Source organism: Dermacentor silvarum, chromosome 10 (assembly GCF_013339745.2).
Source record: "Dermacentor silvarum isolate Dsil-2018 chromosome 10, BIME_Dsil_1.4, whole genome shotgun sequence".
Classification (NCBI taxonomy): Eukaryota; Metazoa; Arthropoda; class Arachnida; order Ixodida; family Ixodidae; genus Dermacentor; species Dermacentor silvarum.
Window position 1 is genome coordinate 96,120,899 of NC_051163.1, and position 17,972 is coordinate 96,138,870.

General features: G+C 44.5%; 3 protein-coding genes and 1 long non-coding RNA gene across 6 annotated transcripts in view; 3 read left to right on the forward strand and 1 right to left on the reverse strand.

Moving 5' to 3' along the window:
* LOC119466324 (uncharacterized) overlaps positions 1-17,972 on the forward strand; it is a 683,885-nt gene that overhangs the window by 474,946 nt on the left and 190,967 nt on the right. The window lies entirely within an intron of this gene.
* LOC119466322 (PE-PGRS family protein PE_PGRS26-like) overlaps positions 1-17,972 on the forward strand; it is a 471,155-nt gene that overhangs the window by 398,574 nt on the left and 54,609 nt on the right. The gene's annotated exons all lie outside the window — the stretch shown is intronic.
* Positions 1,550-16,286, forward strand: LOC119466325 (uncharacterized). 2 transcript variants are annotated; one of them, XM_049656772.1, is made up of 3 exons: positions 1,550-1,646; positions 3,198-3,333; positions 16,001-16,286. In XM_049656772.1, the coding sequence occupies exons 2-3, from the start codon at positions 3,203-3,205 to the stop codon at positions 16,251-16,253; spliced, it is 384 nt and encodes a 127-aa protein (XP_049512729.1). In that variant the 5' UTR covers positions 1,550-1,646; positions 3,198-3,202; the 3' UTR covers positions 16,254-16,286. The 2 variants fall into 2 exon arrangements, with proteins under 2 accessions (XP_049512729.1, XP_037582755.1); XM_037726827.2 differs by lacking the exon at positions 1,550-1,646 and having other exon boundaries at positions 3,043-3,333.
* Positions 8,655-11,253, reverse strand: LOC125940511 (uncharacterized). Its single transcript, XR_007463713.1, has 2 exons — positions 10,085-11,253; positions 8,655-8,782 (listed from the first exon to the last, which is right to left on the reverse strand). It is a non-coding gene; the product is annotated as an uncharacterized LOC125940511 (long non-coding RNA).

Below are 17,972 nucleotides of genomic sequence, written 5' to 3' on the forward strand. Positions count from 1 at the left end.
ACCCACAAGTTGCGCTGCAGACGTCGCTGACTTCTTGCTTCACGACGTTATCTTATATACAGGGTGTTTCATTTTAGCTGCACCAAATTTTTAAAAATAGCCTGTGGCAGATAGCACAATTATAATCCTTGATCTAAACTACGCGATGAGGCGGCCATTACTTCCACGAGAAATCAAAACGCCTAATTGAGTAATTCGCATAATTATGCTAATTAACTTTTTAATTAATGATTTTACGGCACATCTTTCAATCTACGAATTATAGCCGCTGAGTTCGCAAGGCGTATCCACTTGGAACAAATTCTCAGGACCTAACCAGTTTCGAGATAATAATTTTCAAAGTGTCCGACGAAATGCATGGGCGTTCCAGTTAACTTTGTGCTTCAATGCATAAAACAGCGTTTTCCTCAAAAAGTTAACTGGAACGCCCATACATTTCGTCGGACACGTTAAAAATTAATACCTCGAAACTGGTTCAGTCCTGAGAATTCGTTCCAAGCGGATACGCCTTGCGAACTCAGCGGCTATAATTCGTAGATTGAAAGATGTTTCGTAAAATCATTAATTAAAAAGTTAACTAGCGTAATTATGCTAATTACTCAATTAGGCGTTTTGATTTCTCGTGGAAGTAATGGCCGCCTCATCGAGTAGTTTAGATCAAGGATTATGATTGTGCTATCTGCCACAGGCAATTTTTAAAAATTTGGTGCAGCTAAAATGAAACACCATGTATACACCATGGCGCACTTGTCGCGGAAGATCTTTTCATGCCAAAGTCATAGACTACTTATTTCGATCATGTGACTAAACACAAGCTTACTACAGCCTACCATCCTCAAGCTAACGGTCTTACCGAACGCCTGAACCAGACAACAACTGATATGCTCGCAGTGTATGTTTCCTTCGATCATCGCAAATGGGACACTGCTCTACCATTTGTCTCGTTTACATACAATTCCTCGCCCCATGACACAGCTGGTTGCTCGCCCTTCTACGCTCTATTCGGCCGTGAGCCGACCTTGCCTTTCGAGACTCTGCTCTGTATTCTGGAACCAGTGAGTCGCACCAATATGATGCTTCTTCCGCTGGGGGTAATTTCGCAGTCTCTAATGTTGAAAGAAGAAGACGTGGATGGTGGCCTCTGAGACGAAAAATATTTTGGCCATCGCTTCTCTACGCAAGCTGACTCAGTCATTGAAAGCGCCCGCCGGTTGTACCTGTCGTGTTTTCGTCCTCGTCTCTTTTGAGCTGGTTTTTCTTCAAGTATGTAAATACATGCACGAACGCTTCTTCCTTCCCGTAACAATATTTTGGTTATAGGCTTATGGCATTGTTGTTTGGCAGTATGTAGCACAAAGCCTACTAACGAGAATCAACTAGACTGTAGAACGGCGAATATACCACTGGCATTGTTTTCTTTCTGCCTATGAGCACAGCGAGAGAGCTGTGCTGACTACAACTGTTACCGTCGCGACAGCTCGACCTTGCACGTGTTGATTTTTTTCCTGTAGCTTACTTTTCAAAAAGCCAGGCGTATTAAGAGCGGGTACGGAACGCTTTCGCTCATAACAGAGCATTGCGAGCTTGCGTGCCACAAACGCACTAAACGGACCAGAAAGCGCTGTTGACGCGAAGCGGCACCATCGGTAAGTTGATCGAATTCCAACAACGGCGTTATTCAGTTGAATAGATAACGTTGGTAAACATTCTGTTTTTATTTTTTTTACGAAGATCAATCTTCAGTTCTGCTTCTTGGTTTGGTTCTTATTTAGCGATAGCGCATACCTACTGTGGGGGCACTGTCCTATAGTCAGATTGAATGATAAAAATACGTTTAGTTCTTGCTTAAAACAACAACTTAATTTTTGCAGGAGAATCGCATGAATAAAGGCAACATGGTATACTAAAAATTATCAAGATAATCACCTTCAAACAGGATGGAAATACTCCGCGACTTTAGCAAGCATTCTCGTGAGAATGCCTATGGGAGGAGACTTGCAGAGAGGTAATTTCTCGAATATAAAAATTAGCTCTAAGTTGTCTAAACCGTGATTCTAAATTCATGGTTCTACTGTTTCGTATATCTTCTTTTTTTTACATATCCTTCTCTTCAGTTCCACCATAGCCACTAAGCAACCACGGCGGGTGCATGGTTTCACATACGCCACGTTATGGTTAAATAAATGCGTGCAGTCTTTCTTCGCGACAAACCTGTATAAGCGGTGTGTAGAACTTAACGGCCATCATTCACAGTTGACCCCTACTTCTAGGAAGAACCGACAGCACAAGCCCTTACCTCCCCCCCCCCCCGCCCCCCGATAATTTCCGAACTGCCACAGCCCATCCGACCACAAAAGAACATTTTATTTTCCCACACCCTACCCCGGCGTTACAGGTAACTGCAGTGAACACCCCACTCCACGAACCCGCTCATTCTCCTCATCCATTAGGATTAAGGGAGAGCAAGTTATATAAACTTTGCCAAGAAAAGCAGTTGCACTCTTTTCTCAAGCTACAGCTTGGATACAGCGCGAGATTCCAGGCACGGACCTGAGGCACACCTTGTTAGGCCAGTTATTTTTAAGAAACTTCGATTCGGTAAGTGCGCTAACGCGTAGTTTAGAAACACGCCGTATGAAATGAACGACGGCACATGCTTTAGTCTATGATTGTGTGGGTGCTCGGCAATTCAGCTCTGCAAGAATGTGCTGCTTGCTGGGCAAGTTGATTCATACTGACACTTGAGAAAATGAGACGCAACCCTTCGAGGGATGGTCCGTTTTTTCAAATATATGTCACTCGCTAGGCCAGCGTTGTGCTGTCTCCCGTTTCCTTCGTGTTTGCGTCTCCTTTCTCGTTGGTTTTGTCATGTATCTGTTTTTGTGGTCGTGCGCGAATCATCTACTTCGTGCACGACTATTCGAGTGCTGTTTGATGCTGTAAATTTTCAGGAAGCCTCGAAGTCCTCAAGATTCTCCGGCCTATTTTTTGCCTGTAAGCAATAATTTTCAGGCTTATCTCGCTCATAATTTACTAACTCTGCACTCCTTCTCCCATGTAACTAAACTGCTGTCTAGCACAAACAAAAGTGAAACGTGTAGCCCGAGACTGAATTAGGCGGGTCGCTTAGGCAACATTGCAGCGGTAAATTGCCTTCAACTGCAGTGAGACTGTGTATCCAGAAATTGCGACATCAGGTTAAATGGCAGTGACCACAGTAGCAGATATCCAGCGCATGGCAGAGGCCAAGATGGAGGAAGGCGCGAAGACATACATCGCCATCGGGGCAGGTGATGGACAGACCCTCAGGGAGAACATCGAAGCCTTCAAGAGGTTGGTGATTGTCGCCTTGCTACACCGACAAATGTACATAGACTTGCTTGCACCCATGCATAAGAGAGAGAGAAAAAAAGAATATGGAGGACGCTTAAGCTTAGCATTTAAGAGTAAAACGCGATAGCATTCAAAGATCCCTGGCTGCTTATCAGGCTTTTTTTGCCTTATATTCAAATTACACTCCGACGCTATCACCCTCTTTAGGTTGTGGTTAAATCGTACTTTACGATTTTTCTGACGAATATTACTCTGTGAAATTTAATTTTGTTCAATAACGCCTTGCACCACGCGGAGACCCTGCGCGGTCGGGGTGGATCGGGATAATTATTTCCGCCAACGACGCCGGCGAACCGCGACGACGCCGACGCCGGATATCCTGCACCACGAGGCTCACACGCTATCGCGCTAAATCATACGTGGTCGAGAAGGTATCAGCTCCTCCAGCGTGTAGGAGCACTTGGCGTATGTGGTGAATGTGTGCAGTGAGGGAGGATGAGATCTCCAGGATGGAATGACGCAACTCTCTTCCCTCGTAAAGGTGATCATTTTTATTTAAAACAAGACGATTATTTATTGACAATCCTCCCAGGCTCCGAAAGGTTATTTGTCAGGTGATCTTACAATTTATATCTACACGTGGAAACGTTACAAACAACTTAACGAGACCTGCACGTGCATAAGCGTGATTGTTATAATATACAGGCTGTTTCACTTAGCTTTAGGCAAACTTTAAAAATTTGCAAATGCCAGTACCTGGAAAGAACCAAGGTAATGTTTGCCGTTTTTCGGAGTTCGTCAGATTTTTTGCATTCCGCCTAATTGGATAATTATTACTAATAATTATTGAACATCTTAATTAGAGTTAAATGAAAAGTGTCGACGAGAAGATTGTAGAGCAACATGAGAAACTCCCGATACAGCTTTCTGTGGCTCAATACGTGCTTCATAGAAGTGTTTTTTCCAAGTGTGAAAGATACCCGCGAATACACGCAAACTGCCTCGAGCGGTCAGTTGCGAGGCAGTCTTGCGTGTATTCGCGGGCAAGTTCGCGAAAAATATGAACAAGACAAAATATGGAGTTTCATCTGTTTGAAGGAGTTATGAAAGAGCGTCTTTCCTGTCTTCGTTTTGCTTTTTCCCGCAACGCTTCAGCGCCCCCCTTTCGAAGAGTTCCAAACCACATATGCTTAACAGGCTATGCTACCAGAATGGCGCAGCTGAGGAACGGGTGCCGGTGATCCTGCAAGAAACATGCAAGAGACAATATGAAGCTTCTGATGTGTAAAAAAGTCCCAAACTTCATTACTAAACAGGCTTTGATACCAATATGGCGCAGTTGTGACACAAGTGCTCGCAACAAGTCTGCGAGAAAGATATAAACCTTCTTTGGAGTGAGCAAGTTCCAAACCAAATTTACTAGACAGGCTCTCCTATCAAAATGGCGCAGCTAAGGCACAGGTGCGGATGAGCCTGCGAGAAGCATGTGAAACACACAACATTAAACTTCTCATATGTGAAAAATTCGAAAACCGCCTTTGCTGAAGAGGCTAGCCTACCAGAATGGTGCAGCTGAGGCAAAGGTGCTGGCGAGTCGGAGAAGGATGAAGGACAGGCCCTATGAAAATACTGGTGTGTGAAAAAGTCCGAAACCGCATTACCAAACAGGAGCTCTTACCAGTATGGTGCTGCTGGTGCCCAGTGTTATCAAACAAGTTCACTTAGTATTTACATCGGCAGAACACATTGAACACCATGCACTCTGCAGACACACCACATTTCCTAATAAGGCCTGCAGTAGTTAGCGCTCTCTTCAGTATTGATAACATTATTAAGAAGCATCATATATCTGCCAAAACAATACATGCAGCCTACCGCTGATAAAGCGTGTGTAACAATTATGCTAGAATAAATGGGGAGCTTGTGCGCAGACAATATGGACGGGCAACTTTCACCTTTTCAAAGCACAAGTGCCTTTTGGCCTATTTCACATTTTCAGCTGCTGTCAGAAACAATTCTAAATGTGCATGCACACTCACCTCGTGCTTGACCTTTTCTGTCGATCGATGGCTGAAAAAGTGAAAAAAAAAGATTTAAATTTCTGCCACTTCAGTGTAGCCGATACCTTGAAACTGCTACCTTTGAAATTTAAGAGGTACCTGCGGCAGATCACATTATTCCAAACCAGTTTCAGACTCATTGGATGACCTTGGCCTCAGCACAATCCTACTGCGCTTACCTTTTCTGTTTTCCATAAACGCAACCAGAAGATTAAGAAAAAGCAGATAGGGGGCCATGTACCTTGATCTGCAGAAGTTTTGCCGCCATCGGTGAGCTCATGTCTTGGTAATTTCCGCTGGGTCTGCTGATATGATGCTGGAGGAAACGTGCACTATTCGTAGTTAGGGTCAGAGATCAAAGCTACCTAACTGAAGATCATGCTTTACACTGGCTAAGAAATGCTTAAGTATGAGTTGGTGTATGGAATATCTTGAAAATCACCCAGCGACTATATAGTCGTAGAATAGATATGAGATAATAAAGAGGTTCAGTGCTTGTCTTGCATTTCATTATATTGTAACGGGACCGTCACCCAAGCGCGCGATCGAGGACGCCGCGAAATGAAGACAATGAAGGTGCGCGTCGGCTCGTGTGTGGATTTCCCCATATTGCCTGTCGTAAGCGTATATGGGCTGCTGTGAATAGATATTTTGCCTCTCGCTTTCCTGGTTAGAATATGATTCATTGTTTAGCAGTGTTAAAAGCTTGGAAAGTTGGTATGGGTTAATGTTTTGTGCAGGGTACCACAGAAAAAAGCACGCACGAGATGGAAGGCAAACATGGTGTACAAAAGCACTTTTGTTCACCATAACATCTTCCCATCCTGTGTTTTTTTTCTGTGCCCCAATACCTAAATTTTGGTCAAGTGTATTTCAAAAACGGTTTTTAAAATTCACCATCAGAATATAATTCTGTTATTATACAAATTGCTACTATTCTCTGGTTAATATTTAAGCTTCACTGTTGTTTGCACCTGAGTGACATACAGGCGAACATTTGTAAGGCTCAATACTTGTTTTTCTCAGCCTTTTAACATCATATCTTGTAGAAATAATGTCACGCTCTGCACTTGTGTGCGGAAGTTTGGCAATGTCTCCAGAATTCCTTGTAGCCGGCCACATGCAACTTGTTTCACCTTCCAGAAGCCAGTTTGTGCCACCACAGCAATAGAGTTTGACTCTAGAAATCTCACAACTTTATGCATTCCCAGGTGCATGAACATGTGAAAACAAGGTGTTATCATATTTGCAGGCAGATCAATATTTCTTTAAAATTTCTCCAGACTGCGTGTCTGACTCACTTAACTCAATTACTGCAAGCAGCATCATGTAGCATTGCAAGATGTGGAATACGCTGACATGTAAAAAATCTCAAGGCTGACAGGAACATCAACCTGAGAAGGTGATACTTATCTAAGAAGCTTGATTCGCACAATCTCAAAATTGATTTCAAACAAATTTTAATGTGCTACCAAGAATTACTGCTAAAACTGGAAATGTTGATTCGTAGTCTTTTTTTGTGAAGCAGCAACAAGATGAGCCAACACGCTAGGATCTTTCGGAGTCATATTCCACTACTACATAAAATCATATAGAACAACCTACTTACTGGCTTTCTTGCGTCTTGCTCCTTCATGTCTGTGCAGCATGTGTATTACATTGAACATATTTTGAAACTTCTCTCGGCACACAGACATGATCAACCAGATTATACACCGACAGATTAATGCAATTATAAAACATGCAGATTAGACCAAAATACATGTAACTTAGATATTCATTGAGTGGTGGACACGCTGAGATAGCATAACAGCAATGGATTCCATAGAGAATGAACAGTACAATAATAAATAACAGACGTGCAGGAAAGACAATATTACCTAATATACAAGCCCTAAAGTGAGTGGCCATCCTTTGTTTGGTTAAAAACAGCGAAGACAGGAAAGAGGTACACTCAGACAAAAATCCAGCCTGACATAGGTCGCTCCAGGTCACAACCCACAAGGACCAGGCACAGTCTTGTGGAGCTTTTTGAATACATCTTTGAAACTCAGATATATATATATATATATATATATATATATATATATATATATATATAATGCCACTGATCCACTAGAAATACACATGTATGAGCAGGGCTTTCTGCACAGGTGACTGCATGACAGATAATTGACACAGTTATTATTATTATTATTCAATTGGAAAACGTCTCTACGTTTCACAGGAAAGGGAAAGCGAGGAGCAGGCTGGTACCTGCCACCGGAAGGCGCTCAACGCCTGCCTACTCTTCAGAAAGGAGACAATTAACAGAAACAGACATGGAAGATAGGAAGGGGAGGAAAGAGGAAAGAAATAGCGAAATGAGAAACCTGAATGAATAACGTAGAACACACAGTACAGATCACGCACAGTAGGGTCGGTCGCTGCAGGTGACGCTACTAAAATGATAAATAGAAGAAATGGTCTCTGTGTTACAAACATGAACCTAAGTTAATTCCAAAAAAGTAAGGAGGGCGCGTTGAGACTAATCGCGTCGAGACGCACAACCACTGGAGTAAGTAAAAAACATTTTTCGAGTGTCGTACACCGCAGACCAAGGAGATGATAGTACCTCACTAGCGACATGCGCTGCTCACTGAAAGTGGGACACTCCAGTATCATGTGCTGAAGTGTCTCGCAGCGACCGCAGGAGGTACACAATGGACTGGCCACACGTGCTTGTCTGTAACAATCATTGAGCAATAGCGCTCAGTCAGATGCATTCAGGTACTGAGTGAATGAATGAGTTGATAAAGCACATACTCTGACTGAGTCACCCAATAGCAGCACGACACACTTATGGTATCTTCGAGTGGTCGCATCCATCCCCCGAAGCAGAGTCGTGCAGATCCGGCGTTCCCCGAACTCAGAAGTAGAGGACAAGCGCGCAAGCCGAACGTGTGACTCGCTCTCGGAGGGGGCATGGAGAAAGGAATTCAAAAAGAGCGGACACTCCCATAGAGCCCAGCGGCCGAATTGACGCCAGCGCGCCAAGCGGTCGGCATCAATCACTTCCGTTTTCGGTTTTGGGCGCGCGCATTTTGAACGCTAGCTAGCACGCCAGCTGCGCTTTCTTTTTTTGTTTTTGTTTTTTCCCCGATCGCGCACGGTATTCGTGCGGAATCGATTTATTATTTGGTAAAAATGATTGCGAACGAGCTTGTCAAGTCCTATCAAATCTGAGCCACGTGCAATTTCACAAAGTAGACGCGAGACACCTTGTGAAATGAGTAAATATTTATTTTGCTGTATTTAAAAGCTCGTGCCGTGCTCTTTGTGCGTTCATCCAACGTTGTGACCCCAGGTAAGCAGTAGTTCACGTATGAAGCTCCACCGGACGGCATCAGCTGAAAAAAAAGTAAATTGCAAGCATGTTACATTTACAAGTATGAAGGAGCGTGTTACATACATGTGCCATTTGGTATTTAGATATAGGAATACTGCGTGTAGAGGCGAAACGTGCGTAAGTGGTGAATGGGCGGCATTACAAACAAAAGCAATTCGCTTTTACATACATGGCGTAGAAAATACCCGACTCATCCCAAAGAATACCATAAAATATTCAAACATCTGATTTCGCAGCATTCACCCATTTGCGGGAATTATTTCCTGCACTTTAGCAGCACAAATACAGGGGCGACTGCGCGCTTCCAAAACTTGGCCTCGGGCGACGCGACGGTACGCTACATACACAGAGACGGACGCAACAGAGCTACGCTACATACACAGCCGGACCGTGCTAGACGTTCGCAAAATCTGGCTTCTACTCGCACTCATGACAAATGCGTGGGTGCAAAGCCTGTTTTCAGTCCTTTAAAGACGGAATTTTCGAATTACAAGTTTCTGGTATGTTCCTCGGCGTTATCTTTCGCGCGTTCTGCCGGCGCCAGCAGTACACTCCCATGTTATCACTCTTGGCAATCGCCCATCACGGCGGTTGTATATGTTGTTGCGGAGCCACAAAAAAAAAAACGTCACACACTTGTCCCTCTAATGGCATCTTCGAATGGTCGTTTCAGAGCGCTCTGGCCATGCTACAAAAGTGGTGAAAAACTACTTTAAAGCTGTATTACGACAATAACCGGGTATGGAAGTGATGATTCTGCTTCGTTATCATCAGAGGGACCCGTTTCTGCAAACGGTAAGGCTTAGTAACCGTTTTACACGACCTTTGTAGCACCACCAGAGCGCTCTAACACGACCAGCCGAAGATGCCATAAGATTCATTGCACACCAAACTAACTTTATCACCACGGCCGAGCTGCTTATCGCTAACTGCGTCACAGCGCGTTGTGCGGCCAGCGTGCCTCAAAAGTACCCCAGAAAGTAACGAAATTACTTTTCAGTGATGTCTGGCGTCAGAGAATGCGGCAGAACCTTCTCCTAGCAAGATGCACTAGACTACGCACCATGGTCGAGTTAGTTCTCGCTAAATGCGACACGGCGCCCTGTGCGGCCAGTGTGCCTCAAAAACCGAAATAAGTTACCATAATCCCCTAGGAAGCGTCGGAAACATGTCCCAGCACGATTCATTAACTCAAATTAACTGCGCCAGGAAGGCCGAGCTGTTATTCGCTAACTGCGTCTTAAGTCTCGGTACCGTGCCGTAAGCCTAATTGCGTCGTAGACTGTGAAACAAGATTTCTCACCTTGCCGTAGTCCAATAGTGCAGTGGTGTCTTGTCCCAGTGCAGAAGGAACGCAAGAATACACCGAGAGCCCAATAAAGCAGGTTACATTAAAAAAAAATGAGACAGATGGGTCGCCGCGCGCGAGCGCTCAAACGCGCGCGCAGCCGTCCTCGCATGGCTTCGGGGGGAGTGTCTGGCGGATGACGCATGCATCTGGCGCGTCATTGGATTGGCCTGTCGCTAGGTAAGGCAAGAAAAATGAGTCGAAAAGTTTAAGTTCATTTATACGCAAAACGTTTTAGTTTCCACGGCAAAGAGTTTAAAAATAAATCAATGTCTGCTAACTTCATTTCCCTTTCTTTTTTTTTTTCGATGCTCGCGGCAGCTAACGTTCGGCATAAATACTATAGCATGTCGTATGGTGACGTGTTTTCTGTTGCCAGTTTTCGCCGAGTGTCCCCTCTTGTTGAAGTTCTTTCTCTATGGAGGAGGAAATGGCAGATGCGAAATCACCTGACTACTGCTAACGTCCGATGTTTCGCCTATCCAAAGCTAAACCGGCAGACGCGCCGGTGGGACGACCGTTCGTTGAGACGCCAGCAAGCTGTGGCCTAGGTTGCCTAGGCTACGGTGGACCGTCGCCAAGAACGGCGACGCTGTGCTGTGATCACGTTGCTGGAAACGCTCTCATCTCGACGACTGCTCCGACGACAGGGCGGGGAGCGCCTCTGAGCTCTCGAAGATGGAGAAGACCAACCGAAAAAAAACCAGCCGAACGCAAGGCGCGCACCCTCTTTCAACCAGCCAAAGGCAAAGTCGCTCGCGAGAGCGGTCTAAAGCGCTCAGAAACAGCCAGCCGAAGATGCCATTAGTTTTACCATCACTTCGCTACTGTGACATAACAGGACCAATAACTTCCCTTACAATAAAGATACCAAGCTTAGATGATACACATGGTGCTGTGTACAAGTCAGCAATAATTACAGCGAAGCTATATACCTCTACCAAGCAAGGGTTCTTGCGTGTGCCCAGCAAAAAACTTCCGCCCAAAAAAAGAAAAATTACAAAACAAGCATCAAAATCATATTATAGATGATAAGGTCCCTGTTGTGAGCAATTGTAACCACAAAACAACGTATCTTCGTTGCCATACCTTCGCCGTGCAGAAACCGGTCTAGCCGCGCAACCGAGCGCCTTCTTTTACAAGAAAAAGAAACCCTACCCTGTAACGATCGGGTGCAAAGAGCGAGCGGCGGAGATAAAGGTGTGTCGCGCTTCGACCAGACTTGGCATAAACATATCATTCGCTCCACTTGTGTAATGAACCCCGAACGGAAAAGGCAAGGAAAAAAAAGAAGGAAACTTGGGCTTGAGTAAATGTTGACCATCGAACTGTTTCATCGGGAAAGTAAATGCAATTGTCATGTTCCTATATTCATTCGCGATCTTATCTTACTGGCGAGAGTTGCTGGCGCGTACCTTGCCGCCACCGGTAACGCCGAGCCCGTCCTGGAACGGCTATACAGATATGCGGATTTCGTTTCTTGATCGGTCGTTTAGGGGGAGCGCTGAAATAGTGGCGCTATCACGCGCTTGTTTTTGTATACCGCATATTCTTTTCTTTAATAATTCCTTTGGTGAATCTCAACAGCTTCGCTAAAATCCACCTTCACAGCGTGGATTGGACCTACATTTTTCAAGCTGTTTGCAGATTGCAACTTTGTTTCCGTGACTGTCATAAGCAAAGCTTGTGACCATTACAATGGTGGAGTCTGTCATGACGCATGTGTTTTTGCCCAGTGAAGTTCTCAAACCGAACATAGGCTGGAAGGCAACTTATAATTGCGGAACACAACAGCCTTCCACCAGTGGGCCATTGCGGGACATGTTTGAGTAGTCTCCTCCAAGTCGCGACTGATTTTTGAGAACAAGTAATGTCCCGGCTGCCATGCGTTCTGCTTTGCGATTGACAAGCTGCTCCAATGGGCGTTTAAAGCCTTTGACAAGCTTTTTATGATGCTGCATGAAGTTATCAGCCGGAAAAGCACTGAAATTGTCAAGTGATCCATACTTGCCGGGCTTCATGACATCTTCACTCAAATGCATCAATGAATGGACATTGTAGGTCAGATTATGCTTCCCATAAAGTGGCCCAAATTCTGACACAAAGAAAATGAGAAGTTCTTTTGTATAGTTACAATATTCGTCACAAGTGTCAGCGCTGGAAAGTGTAGTAATTTGCACGTGTAAAATAGGAAAATCACTGTACAAGTTCTTTGACAGAATGCCTCTGAGGACAGTAGGGCCTAAGGAGAGAAGGAAACAACGCAGCTCAGTTGGCTTCCACCTATCAATATCCCTTAGAGACTTTGGGCTGCGGGCAAATTCTTTGCACTGAATGCTGGCTAGATGCAGCAGTCGCTGCGAGATTTTTTCAGCTGAAGCAGAACAAAAGTGGCACTCCAGTGAACCACGCATCCACAGCAATAATAATTTCTTGTTTACACCTCGGCAAACCAGGTCCATATAGTCCAATGGAAAATTTGAAACGAGGCCAACTGGCAGTGCAGAGAGTGGTGGATCTGCTACGTGGTGCTCTTCCCTAGCTTTTGCAGAAAACTCAGCATCGGTCCGTAGTGGTGCACTGATTTCTGGAAACATTTCTCTTCCTACTACATACTCATCTTTTGTCTGGCATTTCCCACATCCACAGTACCCAGAGTGCCGCTTGGTGCCTAAAACGAGTGCACGAGCTGGTGCACTGCACACAAATTATTTGATAATTACCTGGAAAGTTACATAACCGACTTATTTTCCTTTTTCTAAAAGAACAAGCAGCGCATTGACAAAGGAACTTAAATACTCAATCAAAGTTTTCACGCGGGCTTCTCGTTCATATGGTAGCATCCCACAAGAAACAAAGCACTACCAGGAATGTCGTCAGTCCCTGCAAGAATTGGCCAGAATTGCCTCTGCGAGCTTTTTGTTAGTGCCTTTCGGTTATGACGACAAATAAGAAAATTTTGCAAACATGTTCTTTGCGGTTTCTGCGATGCCGAAATGGCTGTATTACCTGCATAATCCCTTAGACACACGTGGCGTCTTAAGCAATGTTAGCGCATGTGATAGCAAGTATGCGAAACGTTTGTACGCTTTCAAAACTTTAGGGGTGCTGAAACCGCCGTCTGGGTTGCGTATTGCTCGCAGGCCCACTTCTGCACTTGCCGAGCCATTTGTGGAACAGAGTTTTCGACGGAGCGCCTAATGTCAGAGTTGCACTCACTTTCACTACCCTCACTGTCACGACGGTCACTGAATGCTTTAACCAGGTGCAGAAAGGCACGGCACATTCATTTACGGGCGTTTTCTCGAGTGTGTTTATATGGAGACCTCTCCGTGTAGCACCACTTGTAGACAGAGATGGGCCGGCACTGTCTACACGTTGTTAAGTGGGCCTGTCAGTAAAAGTAGTTTCGCTTTCACAAAGCTCCGCAGCACTAAGGTCTGCAGGGACGTATCATCTGCACTTTGGTAATCGTAGCTATTACGGAGGCATTCACGTTTGTGACATTGCTGCGCGTCAGTCGGGTGGATAAGCCACTCAACCGCAGCATCAAGTTGGCGATGTTTCCGGCGCCCTGATAGGACGCAGATAGCTTTTTTATTTCCATGGAAAAACACTTCTACACGAACAAACGGAAACTTACTTCTGTTGTGCACTTCGAGGGTCATAAATAGGTCGCGCTCTCGAGATAGTGGTGGAAAACAGCCGGAAACGCGCCAAGAAATCTCTTGGTGGCTTGCAACAGCCGCCGTCACACACCAAGGCGAAACTATAGCAAAACAACTAGCGCTCCAAATGTGCCGCTATGACAAATGGGAGCGTGCCATAGCGGTGGCCGCCCGAAATAGCAAAAACAACGAAAGAAACATAGCAAGACATAGCTATAAATACAGTAAAAAGTGGTAAAAGTGTTTGCCAATAATAATGTTTTAATAAATAATTTCTAATTAGGAACTTTTAGAGCGTGGTAGCTGCACGTCCGCAGTGGAATGTACTAGAATAATCAACAGGTAGGGATTGCTCTTCGAAGAATGCTCGTGTGTTTATATAGCGATGCACTTTCAATACGCACTGTCGAGCACGCCAACATTGCATACTTCACTTTCGCGGCGCGTAAATACATCAAAGTAAATTAAAGATCGTTGTAACGGTCCGAACCATGCTTGATCGATGGCGGTAATGGTAAATCTAGCATAAAACATTGCTTATCCAAACTCTATTACTGTCTTTAATTAATGCGTGTCATTATAGTGCTTCGAGTCGCACCACGGAGGATTTATATACCGGTAGATTAAACAACAATTCGAACGTTCAAATGACAGACTTATAACTAAACATCAATGAGCGGTGCCATTAGGGTTAATAATTTCCGCTGCGGTTTGTATAAGCCAGATGCCATTACCGATTATTCTAGTAAGGTTTCTCCGTCTAAATTGAAAATACCAAAGTCTGCTTTTGAGAAAGAAAGCTTCATAAACGTTTGCAATAAAGCTCTTGCCGCAAACGTTTCTTAAACACTCCACAATATACGAATACGTCTACACGCGCACTTCAAGTCATTTCAAGACGTTTTTTTACGTCTTCTTTCTCTTGAGAAGGGAGTAAAGCGGCTTGCTTCCACCTGGCCTATATAGTGAGAAATAGGAACGTAGTTTATTCGGAGTCGTGCGTGCTCGACAATGTACCAGCCCTCCAGCCTGCACAGAAGCGGCAGGGTGTGCCCATTACGCGGCGAACCTGTGCCGAGACTAGGGACCATAGAATTGGGCGCAATCCCTGGGAAGAAACCACAGAACTATCGCGCCTTGATAGTTCGCCCCTTGAAGCCACTAGAAATGCCGTAGTGCGAGAATCCGAATCAATATTGGCCACCTGGGGTTCTTCAACGTACACTCAAAACAAGCAACACCGAGCGTTTCTCCCTTTTTTTTCGTTTTCATCTCGCTCCCAACAGAATGTGACCGTCGCAGCCAGAATTTCAAACTTGTGACTTCGTGTTTAGCAGCAGAATACCGCAGCATAACGCAGATGATATCTGTGTGTGGTCATCCGACGGCAACGTGATATATATACATAAAGATCTTCCTATGATATGATTAATACTAATCGGGCCCCTTGGTTCCCTTTTCTTCTCGTATATATATATATATATATATATATATATATATATATATATATATATTTAAAGCTTTTCCCAACAGGAATTTACAGAACTTTCCGTTTGCTGACTAAAAATTGTATGAATATGTCAGAGAAGAAGTCCGCGAAATATTCGCCTTCACAAGACATGTTTCGGTAGCCCACGGCTTGCCTTCAGATTGGCCTGTTGTACGGACTCAGCGATATTTAATAGTTGTCCGGGCCTGCAATATTTCCTACAATGCAGGGATATATAATTATATCATATATTTGTGGACACGTCAGTATAAAAAAAACGCGCAAAGGTTTTACAGCTTAGCGCCTTATTGAAAAGATCACGGAGTTCCAGGGTGAGGGGGACACAAGCAACTCCACCAAATGCAAGCACACGTTCAGGCCAAGGCGTGATTTATCGCAATGATCAAGCCACGTGCTAGCGGTCCGGTCAATGGCCAGGCAGGGCACGCGCGAGCATCTACAGCACTCTTCTTTCACGTATTTTGCTGGCGTCCGTATTTGTCACTACGGATGCAATTGTTGGCAATATGATCACCTACCCATTGCTTGTCAAGGAGCCTGCGATGTCGTGCTCAAGGGCTAAATGTATGTAGCCACTGCGGCTGGTTTGTTGGTTTGTGAAAACTGATCGTAGCCGTCTTTTCTATGAGCAGGCCCGGCATGGTCAGGAAAGACCTTCAGGCTCAGACAATGATATCTGGGACGTGTGCGCAGGATACGCTTCCGGCCGCGGATTTTCGTGGACGTGGAAAAAGTGAACACCACGACCTCCATCCTGGGCCGTGCAGTCTCCTTCCCAGTGGGGCTGTCTCCGTCAGCGGCTCACAAGTTGGTAAACCCTGCAGGAGAGATCGGCTGTGCTCAAGGCAAGGCCTCAAATTGTGTCGTCTGCACCTCTCGATTTGTGACTTTTTCGGTGAAGACTTCTTCTTTCCTATGCTGCGACCTTTCGGCTAGTGGTGTTTAGGATAAAGGGAATCATATCGCTGACAACTCTATGTGCCGTGTTATCACATTCTGCTCTGAAAGGTAGGAGCAGATATTCCGCCAACTTCACAAACGGCTTTGCCTTTTTATTGTGTGCTTCTTTTGGAAATAGAACCACTTTTTCTCCCCTTTAAGCAAACGATGAGACTCACAAAAACGATTCACGTCGTCCACAAGCATGGTGAACTAATGTTTTTATAGCTCATTTTTTAAATTTACTACATGACGTTTAAAAGTTCAGTGCTCACAGCATGATTTATCGATAGATTTAAAATAGCTTGTACTAACTTTAGCGTTCCAGCATCGCCTCGGCGCATTACAGCAAGACCTGGAATCTGAGTCACCAAAACTAAGTAGATAACTAAATGTGATGTCATCAATTTGTCGCAATGTGTATGCGCACTTGTCTTACTTGTCAAAGGCCACGTGCCCACTGTCCACAGGTCCCATTGCGAATCAATGGACGTTCTTTCTCCGTTCCCGCTTGGTTACGAACATTTGACGAGAAGGGAAGCGGGCTCATCGCCTTAAGCGCTTTACTTGAAGCCTATTTTGAAGGATACTTTACCACGGGCTAGGGGAAAACGCGGTAATCTTTTGTACCAACACGCAGTATCAACGCAGTTCGAGTATTTGAAAGACGATGCCCATCGACTGCTCTGCCCAGCCTAGCGTACGAGGTAGTTTCAGAACTCTAATTATGTACCGGGTTGAGCGGGCACCTTTGTTCTTCCTTTTTAATTTTTTAATTTACATATACTGCAGCCCAATATGGGCTATATAGCAGGAGTACATTACTACAAAATAAAAACATACACATACACAAAAATCATCATCATCATCATCATGGTTTATTGTCTCTTAAGGGCCCTGGGTTTGGGCATTACATATGGGGCAGGGTAGCGAAAGAGAAATATATGTGCGGTCATGTTATTAAACAATGAAATATCACGACCAAGGAGGCATGTTTAGATTGTAAATTTCCATAGAGCATAAAAAAACATGTAATGCATCTCCGCTTGAGTTTAGAAAACAATGATGTAGTGCTATTACAAGCACAATATTACCAGTACAAGAACAACAAGGTGTGGTCACATAATACAACTATATTGAGGCGAGGAAAATTAGAGCACAGCGTTTTTAGCACAGTTTACAATAAATAATGTAAAGGTATAGTACAAAATATTAAATATAAATGAGATTAGGGATCAACTACAAAGCGAGATTCCCGTTTGACATTTGGTTCAGCAACGAAAGGAAGATATCTGCTGATGATCACTTTAGTTTAGAAAAGTGAGCTGACACTAACCGCCTGAAGTTAGAATTGTCACGTTCATGGACAATTGATTCGGGAAACGAGTTCCAATCTTCCGTGGTCAGGGGTAAAAATGACTTATTAAATGCACTTGTGAAAAGCCGACGTGATGTTCGCACAGGTGGTGCTGAAAGGCAGGTTCGAAGGTCAGGGCGATGGTAATACAGATATGAAACAGTGCCAGCCGCGCTCTCTTTCTTCGTGGAGCTAATGAGTCGAGACTGATGGATGATTTGATGGCACTTACGATAACCCGAGTATCATATTCAGAGCATATGAAGCGAGCTGCCCGATTCTGGATGCTTTCAAGTGATTCAATTAGATAAATTTGGTGAGGTCACCATATCGCGCAGGCATATTCCAGTTTAGGTCGAACGTATACCT